Genomic DNA, 14,367 nt, shown 5'->3' with positions numbered 1-14,367 from the left:
AGTTCTCCAGAAGGTGAGAATCAATTCATTGTAGGAAGTGTTGATAAATATGCTGTTTAGGTAAAGCCAGACTGTGCCTGTTGGATATGGATGACTGGGAATGGTCTAGTTTGAAATTTTTGTTACTGTTTCTTTCGGTTTTTACTTCCTCAAGAAGTAATGACATTTGATTTGGGAGTATTGGCAGCTTGGAAATTTATAGCTGCCCTTGATCCTGTATACAAATGTCTAAAAGTAGTTGGACTAATTTTTGTTTGGCTTGTAGATTAAAATTATATCTTTACTGTCAACAAGACTAGGGATATTAATTAGGCACAGCTTCAGTGTGCAGATGAATTATATCCATGCCTGTGATGGACTCTGATAATTTATGAATGGGTCTTACCAGGCTGGGAACTCTTCATCTCCTACTGTTCTGTCTACCTGCGTCCTACCCTCCATTTTTAAAATTCAAATTTTTTTTGTCAAGAAAATTAAAATCAGGACAAGGAAAGTTAGACACTGAAAAAAAGTTTAGAATGTAGCCTACAGTTGAGGGTGGTTATCTTTAGATACAGAATTTTTTACTTCCCACAGAGTAAGACAGAATTTCTCCTACCAAAGCAAGCTGTGTTTCATCCCCCCACTAGAGCTGTGGATTGGACAGATGATTTAAAGCTCCATTATTATTAGTACATTTTAATAATTTATAACCCTGGATTCCCCTAATTCAGACTAGCTCAGGGCAATACAGTAGAGGGAGTTGGGTGTAAACTATGGCAATGGAACCAAAATAGCCTTTGACTTTAGCTCCTAGCTAGTAGGATCCATCGCTAGAACCTCAGCCCCTTGGGAAGCTTAGGCATTTGCTGTCTTGTGCACACTGAGCTTTCTTACTGCTGCCTTTTCATGCTGCTCTTCATGCCTTGGGGGCTTTTAATGGAGGCTGCCTCGTGTTTTAATCTTAATGTTGCTGCTAGGTTGGAACTCATTTTTTAAAATAGCAATTTATATTGAACCTAAATTAAGGTTTTTGAAACCAACTATGTACTGAAGGCATTTGTTGCAGTATAAACAGTCCTTTCGAAAATACCTTAACAAATGTGAAAGCCTGTTTGTAAAAAGTGAGATCTTTGGTTCCTATAAGGACTCTTACCTGAGTTTCCTTGTGCCCCTTTTTGGAGGCTTGGATAGACCAACACAGACAAAGGTCAAGTCTACCCTACTCTCAAAAACATACCCCAGACTCTGGAAAATCCCTTCAACCAAACACCCCTACAGGATTCTGTTTGGTAGAAGTCCTTTCCCATCACTAATTCTAGGCATTCTAGAGACGAAAAGAGAGGACTATCAGAGGAAGCCAGAGGGGGCCTTCATAGGAGAACCTGTCTGTCATCTCCGTTACGATCACCGTACTGTTCCTGTTCTGTCATTCAGCTCTTCACTGCATTACAAAAATTACTTGGGATACTTCCAACTTTTTGTTTGTTTTATGTCCTTGCTTCTGCTGCCTGTATAGGACAGCCCAAGTGCCTTATTTTGTATTAGGACTTCACAGGATTGTTCCTCTTTGGGCGGGTTGCTGTGTTCCCAGCATGTGCATATCAGATCATGAGTTCCAGATCTGCCTTATCTTTGAATATCATCAATTTGAGCAGTGTTTTGGCTGGCGCCAATATTAATCTTCACACAACCTCTTACCTCACTTATTCTAGCAAATGTCCTCCTAGGCACCTCTGGTTGGGTTTGAACTTCCAACCTTTCAGCTAGTAGTTGAGCGCTTAACCATTTTACCATCCAGGGACTCCATAGCTATTAGATAATTCCAAAGATGAAGGTATCCTAGTAAAAGCAAACTGGACTTTACTCTCCCTTAATCGCTACACATTTTTTTTTAACACTCAAAATAAAGATTTTATCCAGAATAATTGTATGCCCATTTGTGTCCCCTCTAATTTACCTTTGGAGCCGTGGTGGCGCAGTGGTTAAGAGCTTGGCTGTTAACCAAAAGGTCAGTAATTGGAATTTACCAGCCGCTTCTTGGAAACCCTGTGGGGCAGTTCTACTCTGTCCTATAGGGTTGCTATGAGTCAGAATCAACTCTATGGTAGCCGGTTTAATTTACCTTTAAATTTGGATCTGTCACTCTTTGAGGAGCAGTCAGATAATGTTTTTGTCTGCCAGATGAGAAGCAAATGTGCCAGCACAGGGTCATTTTTCCTCTACAGTTTTAGATATGTCTTTTGGTTTACCTGATTGGTGTTTTGCCCTGCTAATAATAGCAGGCTCAGCTGCTTGTCTCCGAAATCCATGTGAAAACAGTTATTGATAATTGAAAACTCTATTCTAGACCAGCACACTGACTGACCATCCCATGGTCCCAACCCTCCCTATTTCACATCCCTATCCATCTGCTCTCCTAAATAAAAATATGGCTCCACAAAAACAATATTGTTATCATTTCTCTGAAAGAATGAGGAGTAAGAGAGAGGGGAAGAGTAATTTACACCTTGTAGATCAGCTATAAAAAGTTTCCTCCATGCCGTTTGTCTGATGATGTAGTATATGGGTTTGCTTGATGTTATTCTTTGTCCTTTAAAAAAAAAAGTCACAATCCAACACTTAACCTTTTTTTTTTTAGGATAGTGAGAATAGCAGCACCACTGGAAGAATGTAATCAATGTCACTGAATTGTACATGTAGAAATTTTTGAAATGGTGTATCTTTGGCTATGTATATTTTCACCAAAAAAAAAAAATAAGAAGGTTGAGAAGGGAGAGTGTTGACATGTTGTGGGGTTGTTAACCAATGTCATAAAACAATATGTGTACTGACTGTTTAATGAGAAACTATTTGTTTTGTAAACCTTCATCTAAACTACAATAAAAAAAAATTAAAAAAGGAAAAAAATAACCTTTTTTTTTTTAGTTTCCAAAAAAAGACTTACAGCAAAATGAATAATCCAGCTATCAAGAGAATAGGAAATCACATTACCAAATCTCCTGAAGACAAGCGGGAATACCGTGGGGTAGAGCTGGCTAATGGCATCAAAGTACTTCTCATCAGCGATCCCACCACGGATAAGTCATCAGCAGCACTTGATGTACACATAGGTACAGTTTATGAATTAAGCTTTGTTCAGTTTCGTTGACCTTTGTTAGAACTCTATATCTGTTCAAATAAAGATGTGGTAGTTACCGGTTCATGCTGACGTACCTTACTTTGTATGGTAGTCCTGTACAGCTCTTGGTAAACTACAGTTGTCTAAGTCAAGTAATCATGAATTTACCAGAGGCATCTTGTTATGTTCCCACCTGGAGGGACCAAGCAGCAAGGAAATTCACTCCTATCCTTTATAGTAACAATGCGAATGTTTTCACTTTTGTAGATGTAATAATACTGTATTTCTTAGATTCTTATGTGCACATTTCTTCCACAGTCAATGTTGCTTTAATCAGCTTGCTTCTTATGTATATATACATTTAGTGAGTCAGTGTTGTTTTTTTCCTCTCTGAAAAATTTTTATTTTTATTTTACAATTTTATTTTGTGGTGGTGTTGGTTGCCATCAAGACAATTCTGACTCATGGCAGCCGTGTGTGTGCAGAGTAGTACTGCTTCATAGAGTTTCCAAGGCTGTGACCTTTTGGAAGCAGATTGTCAGGCCTGTCTTCCAAGGTGCCTCTGGGTGGGTTCAGACTGCCAACCTTTCTGCTAGTAGTAAAGCACTTAACCGTTTGCGCTACCCAGGCACTCCCTTATTTTATTTTAGGATTGGTATTTTAGAATTGAGGAGATAAGGTAATAACCATGATATGCTGAATATATAACTTGCCAAGTAAAATGCAGAGTGCTTTGCAAATATCATCTAATTTAGTACTCACACACTCTCTAAGATAGGTATTATCTGCAACACATAGAAGAAGTGATTGAGGCGAAATGGGTAAAGTAATGTGTTCAAAGTTTCACAGCTTAGTAGAGCTGCTAAACCCTAAACACATGCTCTTAGCACTATGCTGTTATTTCTTCTGCAATAAAATGTTTAAGAGCTAGAAAGTTTTATCTCTGTGCAACATTGAATTCAACTCTTTTTTCCCTTTAGTGTAATGTATGAGGAGACTAGTGTCTGGAAATGTTAAGTAATTTGTGTAAGATCACCAAGTGATTAAATGTCAAGAGCTGGGGCTAGAATCTGGGTCTTATGACTCCTAGTTTACCTTGTACATAATACCATTTTAGAGCTGCCTATGCTTAATTATCTGTGATTGGTTGGAGCTGGCATGCTAATAGGAGTTCCAAATTATCTGTAATTCATATATACTTAGTAGCTTTTTTGCATAGCAAAATGATTTATTTACATATATGTTTTCTCTTTCAGGTTCATTGTCAGACCCTCCAAATATTGCTGGCTTAAGTCATTTTTGTGAACATATGCTATTTCTGGGAACAAAGAAATACCCTAAAGAAAATGAATACAGCCAGTTTCTCAGTGAGCATGCAGGAAGTTCAAATGCTTTTACTAGTGGAGAACATACCAATTACTATTTTGATGTTTCCCATGAACACCTAGAAGGTGCCCTGGACAGGTAATGTTGAATATCCCATGAATTATCCAACTTTGTGCACTTATCCCATTGATCATCATCATCATCATAATTATTTTTACTAGGATATCTTTAGAGTTTTATAGTGACAAAAGATATTTTAACTAGTTTTTTTTTTTCCTGTGTTTTCTAAAAAAAGTGATGTCATATATTTACTTTGTGGTAGAGGAAAAATAATGACATGATTTTAAAACAGCCTTCAGGTCTACAAAATATTTTATTGACTTATAAAATTCTCCTCAGCCCTGCCATTCTATCTGGTGTTAATATGAAATGCGTGTTGAACAAAAGCATCAGTAACCTAAGAATATACTGTGATAGTGCCATGGATCTCTTTTCAAATATATTTCCTGTTCCTGAATGTTAGACCTTAAATATTCTCTTCTGTACTTCCTTGCTTCTCAAGGGTACTTAGTGGATACAGAATGTTTTGACCTGCTGTTTTGACCCTGGGGACATTTTGAAAGTATTTTCTGGAGCAAGCTCCATTAAGCCAATTTAATATCTTGGTTAATTTTTTATACAGCTAACCATTTCTAATTTTTTTAAATTGTGGTATGATTCATTATTCAAAGTGTCATTTTTCCTTTCTGAATTTTTATAGTTTTCTATGTTACAAAAAAAGTGTAATTCTGCAGCTTTTTGATATATCCATATTGAAATTTGACTTGGCAGCCTTAGTCATTTCCAGCTCTATTTGCTTATTTATATTAATAATAGTAATTATGTTTTAAAAAACCTAATAAGTTGCATTTATTCTTTAGAACAAAGACCATCAACAGGGTTCAGGATACATGACTGGGTCACAGTAGTCTGTTTCTTACTTATTCTATCATATGTTTCAATTTTAAGGCAGCAGCTTTGAGGTGTAATCATCTTTTGTATGTATTCCCAGAAGACTTCCATTAATGAGTTCCTTGGGATCATAACAGTGAATTTAATTTCCTGCTTTACAAATGCTACAGCAGATGTTCGTATAAAAGATCTCTGTATGATGGAGGATATCTGTTACTTAGCTCAGAGTCAAAAAACTACTTGTGTAAAAGCAGCCTTTAAAAAACTGATTTTACTGTGTCGTAAACGTGACTTTTTTTCTGGGCCTATCCAGCTATGATATATAGCTGCTAGGCACCTTTCCCAGCCTGAATGTATTGAAGTAGGTAAAACGGGTTACATGTCCAGAAAAATCTCTGTTTTCATACATGTTTGATTCAGAACTCCAGATAGATGGAGTTTCCCTTTGAATTGGTATGTGTAAAGTACTTAGAACAGTATCAATTCATTTATGAGCTTAAAACTAATATCAGGTAATGATAATGGCCTTCTTGACAGCTGGCCTGTGAGGTAGTAGCTGAGATGTTTATAGACCCAAGAGTCTCTTAGGCCAACTGAATAGTAGTCTCATTCAGAGCCTCTGCTCTTTATCTGAAATCTGGGTCCTGTTTTTGCAAGATGGAATCTAAAGTTTAGATATACAACATGAATCGTGACTTAAATTGCAAGCCGACATAGGAGAGTTACTTTATTAATTAAAGGTATAACTGTATCTTAGTTAAACTTTGGTACTACTATTAAAGAGTATCCTCAAGAAAAGCATATTGGTTACTTAAGTTAGAGTCACATACTATTATTGTATTTTTTGAATCATTGCTTGTTAAAAAATTTATAGACTGTTTCTCTTACTATTTCATGAAAGACCATAATCATGCCTTAAGCTACTATGAAATCCTTCAGATTTTTTACTCCATTATTTTTTTTTTCTACTGAGTTTGTTTGTTTTCCTCCATAAGAGGAAAAAAAAAATTCCAATAGAGTCTTTTAAAAGTAGGTCACTTACCTCATCCTAAGGTGCCTGAGTCCTAGTGAAATGCACTTGAAGCTGTAAACTTAAAATTTATTTGCCTAAGGACTCTCACCTGCCTTTTCCTTTTTTGAGAATTAGCCCCACATGACAAAGTTTTTCATAGCCTTGCCAAATTGAAATCTTAAATAGCTTGCTGCTATTTCCACAAGTCTGCCTTGACTTTTTTGGTGTTAGTCTTTTTATATTTTCACTAATTATTTAGCATCTCCAGAGTAGATGACTTCTCTGAGTTTATGTATGTCCAATATTATTTTACTTCTGTTGCTTAGAATTTATTTTATGTTCTTTTTTTCTTAGTAGCAGTGTTTTTTTTCTGACATTGTAGAATTCATGTTTCCTATCTAAGTTTCAAAATATTATTTAAAAAGGGCACTCTTTTAAAATAACAGCTTTCGCGTTGTTAATTATGTTTCACACCCTTAGGTTTGCACAGTTTTTCCTGTGCCCGTTGTTTGATGCGAGTTGCAAAGACAGAGAGGTGAATGCAGTTGATTCAGAACACGAGAAGAATGTGATGAACGATGCCTGGAGACTCTTTCAGTTGGAAAAAGCTACAGGGAATCCCAAACACCCCTTCAGCAAATTTGGGACAGGTTTGTCAACAGCAGCTTTCATGCATTAGTTCTTCTTGCCTTCATTGGAACCCATGGCATCTTTGCACGGTACTGCAGTATCCTTATCCTTACAGTTAAGGATAAAAGATTTCACAACTCCTCATTCATATCTACCCCATTCTTTTTTAACTCCTACTCTGGAGCTGAAAAGTGGTTGTTACACCACTTTTACCCCATTATTTCTAAAACCATACCCCTATACTTATGTGTTATCTGCCTGGTCCCTGTGTAGGTACTTACATTTGGAACTCCTTACCTAAGATGAAGCTCAAGGTTAAGTGTGTGAGCCTCATGGAGAAAGTGATAGGTTATTGAGAAGAGGGGTCACCAGACATGAATTAAGTTTGTTGGGTAGCAAAGTACAGAATTGAATTCAGAGTTTAAGAACAATAAGAAGGTAGAGGTTATAAACCTTTTAGTAGATGACTAGCATTTTGGCTAGTTGCTCAAAAAGAAGTATGTCAGATAGGAGTAGGGCCGCTGGCTCTAGATTTGATACATAATCCTTGGGATGGTATTCTCAAAATTGTAGTGACAATGACCTAAACAATTACTTAGCCCCCTACAGAGGGGATGACTTTGGTCATTCCATTCAAATAGGGGTCTAAATGTTTAAGGAGCAGAGCAGAGTGGTGAATAGACATTAATTAGCATTTCAGAGGGAGAAGATAATAGATCCCTTTATTCTGAAGCCTACCTTCCAAATGGAAGTGTTTCATTTAATGCTTACCTCGAGTCTTGTTGGATCCCTCTGCTGCCACATCACTTCCACCTCTGCTCATCAGATACATACCATTTCTATGGGAAAGGCTGTGGGAGATAAACATTATACAAGACACACATGGTCCCTGTTCTCAAAAGGGCAGTTAAGGTGGGATGACAGGGAGTAGAATAAAATAAATGTGGACATTCTTGATTTTATAATTGTACTCTTTTTCTTTATTCAGTTTTTCATTAAAAAGTACATGTTTAATTTAAACATTTAAACAGTACAGAAGTATTTAAAGTAAAAAAAAAAAGCAAACCCAAAATGTCTCCATTTTCCTCTTCTATTCCTGTCAGTTTCACTCACCAGAGATAATCTTTGTTAAAAGGTTGCTGTGATTTTAAAATACTGCTTTGGGGATTATACAGTTGCATGAAAATAATAATAATGGATTGTTTAGTGCACTTGTAAATTTATGTTTATTATATAAGTTGATTTTGGGTACTTTTTTTTAAGGCTATAAAGACAAGTTTAAGTTTTGGAAACCATTCTGTTATATCCAGCAGCAGCCGGGGCAATTAATATAGCTTTACAGAATTAGGAGTTTTTAAAAATTGTAATTAGAAGCAGTGATATTGTATTCTTTAGACTTATAGTACTTGGCGCTCAATATCAGCATCATTTCTAAGATGAATACTATGGTCCTTAAAATATCTAGACATTGCTGAATTGTTTGAAAAGTGGTTTTCGTGGAGAACATCAGCATACATGATGTGTCAAGAAGGGAATGTGAGTTTTAAAAAAATGTTTCAAAATCATCACATCCAAATGATTCTTGTCCTTTTAGTAGGTTGGATACTTATACTAACAATACTGCTATTGTGCAGAACATGTTAGAGCTCCTCTTTGGGAGTTGCCTTCTTTTAAATAGCCTCACTGGTGACAAATCATAATCAGCACAATTAGCAAGCAGCCACAAATCTTTCAAAATAAATTTAATGAGTATGATGAATAAATATTACTCTAGTCACAAGCAAGGAACAGTCTTAAAGTGTCAGAGGAAGATTTCAGGGGTGATGGACAGAGAGGAACATTGAATGGCCGTATTTGTTTGGGTGGAATTGGAGGGCATATTTGTTTTTATAACCGCTGACAAGGCTTGGCAGTTAGTCAGCAAAGGATGAGGTAATATAAATAGCTAAGAGATGAGTGGGCCAGACTCAATACAAAAGTACAGCAGATGCAATGTAGGTAATGCAAAATGCCAAGTTACCCTCTGTTGTGGATTGAATTGTGTCTCCCCAAAATGTGTGTCATCTTGGCTAGGCCATGATTCCCAGTATTGTATGATTGTCCAGCATTTTGTGATCTGATGTGATTATCCTATGTGTTGTAAATCCTAACTGCTATGATGTTAAAGAGGCAGGATTAGAGGCATTTATGTTAATGAGGCAGGACTCAAGCTACAGGATTAGGTTGTATCTTGAGTTAATCTCTTTTGAAATATAAAAGAGAGAAGCTACCAGAGAGGAGAAGGGACCTTATGCCACCAAGAAAGAAGCGTAGGGAGCGGAGCACATCCTTTGGGCCCGGGATCCCTGTGCTGAGAAGCTTGTAGACCAGGGGAAGGTTGATGACAAGGACCTGCCCTCAGAGCTGACAGAGAGAAAGCCTTCCCTGGGAGCTGGCACCCTGAATTTGGATTTCTAGCCTCCTAGACTGTGAGAGGAACCCTGGTGGTTACCTCAGCTGCTAACCAAAAGGCCAGCAGTTCAAATCCACCAGCCACTCCTTGGAAACCCTATGGGGCAGTTCTGCTCTGTCCTGTAGAGTCACTATGAGTTGGAATTGACTTGATGGCAATGGATAGACTGAGAAAATAAATTTGTTTTTTAAAGCCATCCACTTGTGGTATTTCTGTTAAAGCAGTGCTAGATGACTAAGACATCCTCCAGTTTTAGAAATGTAAACTAGTATTGAAGTTTCTGGAGTAGAGGTTCTGTCCATTTTTAAGGTCACAGATTCCTTTGAAAATATGATGAAAGCTGTATACTCTTGCCCCAGAAATTGCAAACATATAAACTTTTGCCACAGTGATCCTTGAAGAACAATGCTTGTCAGAAATTCATAGTTAATTCTGTTATTTTTGATTGGCCTCAGCTGTGTCTGTAAATGTGGGCCATTTTGTTCACTATGGGATTGTGATTTAAAATAACAATATCAGGAAAAACCTGGATATTTTTAAATGAACAAAAACCAAGCATTGTGTTATTTATATTTAAGAAAAACCTTACAGCAAAATGTTTGGCCTTTACAGTAGTTTTTTATAATTTAGAAATAGTATAGATCAGTGGCTTTCAAACTTTTTTGTATAAAACTCAGAAATACATTTTACCTAGCAACTCAGAGCGCATGTAATGTGTTTGTGCTGGCAGCTGAAACAAAAGTTTTACTAAACTCTTACATTGAGGGATATAGTTGGCTGCTTTCTGTTATATTCTGTCTCTTTCAAAAAAAGTTCTGGTCTGCCAGCACATTAGATTAACTTCGTTTTATAATCAAATGGGTCCCAACTCACAGTTTAAGTACTCTAAAAGGACAGACAGTCATTTCAGTAGACTCACAAAAAGCATTTGATAAAACTCTGTACTCATTTATGACTTAAAAATGATAAGCGAAAACCCTTCCTTAAGCTATGTCAGACATAATGACTACTTGTAAAATTTTAAAAACATGTCTGTTGAAAGTCAAGAACAAAGTAAGATTACCTTCTTTTTTGTTCAGCTGTAGTATAGGTCCTAATCAATACAATAAGTCAAGGAAAACTTTTGATATATAAGAGGTGAAAAGGAAGCAAAAAAGCTGTCTCTTTATTTCCATATGCTATAACTATCTGCATAAAAATATTCAATCTTTATATCAATCATTAAAAATAAGATAATTTAGCAAGGTTGCTAGAAAGAAGAAAAACACTAAAATCAGTTGCATTCTCGTATTTAATCAATTAGAAAAATACTTGAGGAAAGTGATTTCATTCACAATATTGACAAAAGCTGTAGGATATCTAGAAATAAATCGAACAAAAGAGGTATGAGAAATATATAATGGATGTAATGATAGTGTTAATATTTATATTTGTATATAACAGTAGTATAAAAACATGCTTGGGAATGATTAAACACCAAATTCTGCTTGTATTGCTGGGGAGAGAGGGAGGGAGGAGACTTCAGCTCTATCCCTAATGTTTTATTACTTGGGAGGAGGGAAAGATTTGTGGTAAATATGGTAAAAGATGAATAATTGATAAAACTGGGTGGTGAGTACATGGATGTTCATTGTGTACTTTTGTATGTTTATATATTTAAAATATTTCACCGTTTTAAAAATGAAAAGAAATGTGAAATATTTTTTATATTCATTTATCAAAACATTCACAAAAATTAGAAAATGAAAGCCTGAGAGGGTGACACTTTTTAAGATAAGCAGGAGAGAACATACTTTTTTTGTGTGTGAGGATAGTTTGTATGTTTACTATCCAAGTGTGTCTTTGTCAGAAGAAACCTGTAGACTACCTGTATCACCCTGGTAAACATTCAGTTTTGCAAACTCTTGTCTGGCCAAGTGGGACAAATCCTAAAAGTGCTACCCTTCCTCCTAATGTCTTAGGTTTCCATCCTCTAACATCTGGGAAGAGTTTTTTTTTTGTTTGAGTCAGTTATTTTGTTAAATTGTTTTCATAGATATTCTGTAGTAGAACTGCCCCATAGAGTTTCCAAGGCTGTAATCTTTATAGAAATGGACTGCCATGTCTTTCTTCTGTGAGGCGACTGGTGGGTTTGAACCGCCAACCTTTCAGTTGGCAGCCAAGCACTTAACCACTGTGCCACCAGGGCTCCTTGTGCTAAATCTGCCTCCATACAGATGTCTTCATTGAATCCCTGTATGACTCCCCTAACCTCAGACTTCAGCCAGGAATCCCAGCTCCCACTAGCATATTCCGACTTGTTGCCATTGAGTCAATTCCAACTCATAAGTGACCCTATAGGGCAGAGTAGAACTGCCCCATAGGGTTTGCAAGGAGTGGTTGGTGGATTTGAACTGCTGACCTTTTGGTTAGCAGCCGGACTCTTAACCACTTAGCTGTCAGGGCTCCTAGCATTTTCCTAGGTGATTTAAAGTTGGGTTTCTGATGTTGGGCATTGTTGGATTTGAATCTCTGTTCTACGACTGGCTAACTGAGAGAGTCTGCCAAGTTTCTTAATTTCTTTAAGCTTGTTTTCTCCCATATCAGGTTGATGTGGGAATTAAATGAGATAGTGTATGTAAAGTGGTTAGTACAAAGTCTGGCTGTAATAATGGTCATTAGATAATAGCAGCCTTCATACTATATTATAACACCTGATTGATAGCTGTGAATCAAGACTTTGAAAAGTTCCTTGCCTTGAACGATCACCAGCCAACAGCTGCTTGAGGAGTCAGTGGGTTTGGTGAACTGACTGTGGTGCAGTAGGCTGTAAGAGAAATATTCTCTGGTTTTCCTTTTAAATTGAACTCATGGTCAATGTCCACACTGGCTTTTTCTCTTCATTTATCATTCACATATGCCTTTAGTTTCTTAGTTCCTGATAAATTGGATGCCTTTTCTCCATCGCTTTTTTTTTTTTTTTTTTTTTTGAGTCACCTCATGGCATAAAAGTGGAAGCAGATGAGTTTTTAAAAGTACATTTGGAACAGGAAAGGGAAAAACTTAGTTCTGGTTATTGTTTACTGATCTATTTCTTTAAACATAGTCCCAAAGATATTGTGGAGCAACTGAGTTTTAGTCAGCTGGGAAAGAAATAAAAGGAGGAAGTCAAGAAGGAGTGGGTGAGCAAAACAAAATAGGCACTCCTTGATGTGGAGGTGGGATGAAAAGCAAAGTGGGAGGAGGGCACATGGAAATAAGAGGGTAGAGCTGTATTTCAGGTAGGGGTGACATCTTTCCTACTTAATTGTTATTTACTCTAGTCTGCTTGTAGCAAGTACCGTAGGATTGTAAGAATCTTGAGTAGGTTGTTGTAAGTGACTTCAGATTATCTATCAATTGACAAAGTTTTTAAAATTTGTTTATTTTTAGTTTCCCTACTTGTAAAGTAAGGAGCCCTGGTGGTACAGTGGTCAGGTGCTGGGCTGCTAACCTAAAGGTCAGCGTTTCGGACCCACAAGCCACTCTGCGGGAGAGTGATGTGGCAGTCCGCTTCTGTAAAGATTTACAGCCTTGGAGATCCTATGGGAGCAGTTCTGCTCTATCCTGTAGGGTCGTTATGAGTTGGAATTGACTTGATGACATCAGGTTACTTGTAAAGTGTATTCGAAAATGCAAAGAAGTGTAACCAATGTCTACATTCAAGGTGCTTGTCGTTTAGTTGGGGAGGCCAGGTGAATCCAGGATTTCACTGGCATATACTGTCAGGTTTGGCTTTCTAAGCTTTTTTCTTCTTATTCATCATTATTGCTGATTTTAACAGAGTGCTGTGCTAAGCACTTTACGTGGATTTAATTCTCTCAGTAACCCCAGTAGGTAGGTGCTCTTATTAACTCCTCCTTATAGATGAGTAAACTAAGACTTAGGAGAAGGTAATTAAATTGCCCTGGGTCACTCAGCTTTTAAGTGCTGGAGTCAGGATGTGAACCCACGAAGTCTGACTCCGGAGCCATGCTTTTAACCCCTTTTCTATTCTGCCTTTTCTTTAGGGTTACCTAGAATTGAATTCCCCAGTATCTCAGAGGAGATGCAATTTCAATTCTCCCTGAAGGGCAATTAGGATTTTCTTAAGCAGAAGGAAGAGAGAGCCATTTCAAGGGGGAAAAGGGAAAGAAACTAATATTTATTGTATGGATACTAAGTGCCACACACTGGACAGGTGTTCTACATATGTCTCATTTAACCTTCACTACGTACTCACATTTCATCGTCCTCTTTGACAGATGCCGAAACTGATAGAATAATTTGACCAAAGTTTCATGGCATTATTGAGGAGACAAAGAGAGAAGTAGGGTGTAGTGGAAATGCCTGTGTAGATTAAACCCATTGCCACTGAGTTGATTCCGACTCATAGTGACCGTATAGGACACAGCAGAACTGCCCTGTGAGGTTTCCAAGGAGTGGCTGGTGGATTCGAACTGCTGGCCTTTTTGGTTGGCAGCTGTAGCACGGTGTAGCTCTTAACCACTGCACCACCAGGGCTCCCTGTGTAGATTATGGGGTGTGATATCAGGTCTGTCTGGACTAAAAGCCTATGTTCTTTGTACTAATGTTATATTGACCCCCCAACCATGACAAGAAGAAAGGACCAAAAGAGTACGTCTTTTGGAGAAAATGAGTTAAAGTAATTTAGCTATAACAAAGGATTGTTTGCAAAGTAGGAAGGAACAGAGTAGGAAAAGTGGATTAGAAGTAAAAAAAGTTGTGGAATATAAACAAGAAGATAGCAAAGAGTGACTTCTGTTCCTGAGAAGATGAAGATCATAAAACACAGAAATCAGAGTCTGATAAAAGTTAATCATTTTATCTTTTCTCTTCATCCTTTTTTCAAAATCTTTTTTTTTTTTTTTTTTTTTT

The 14,367-nt window shown here is 37.1% G+C and overlaps 1 protein-coding gene across 4 annotated transcripts in view; it reads left to right on the top strand.

The window, feature by feature from the left end:
• Positions 1–14,367, top strand: part of IDE (insulin degrading enzyme) — a 138,218-nt gene that overhangs the window by 53,761 nt on the left and 70,090 nt on the right. For all 4 annotated transcript variants that reach the window (XM_023740039.1, XM_023740034.1, XM_004369933.2 and 1 more), the window contains exons 2-4: positions 2,908–3,092; positions 4,357–4,564; positions 6,870–7,039. In XM_023740039.1, coding sequence (XP_023595807.1) covers positions 2,908–3,092; positions 4,357–4,564; positions 6,870–7,039 — 563 coding nt within the window. The remainder of the gene's footprint in view (positions 1–2,907; positions 3,093–4,356; positions 4,565–6,869; positions 7,040–14,367) is intronic.

The sequence above is a fragment of the Trichechus manatus genome, unplaced genomic scaffold, assembly GCF_000243295.1.
Source record: "Trichechus manatus latirostris isolate Lorelei unplaced genomic scaffold, TriManLat1.0 scaffold00007, whole genome shotgun sequence".
NCBI lineage: Eukaryota > Metazoa > Chordata > Mammalia > Sirenia > Trichechidae > Trichechus > Trichechus manatus.
The sequence above is the reverse complement of the archived record's forward strand: the minus strand, read 5'-3'. Positions and strand labels throughout refer to the sequence as shown.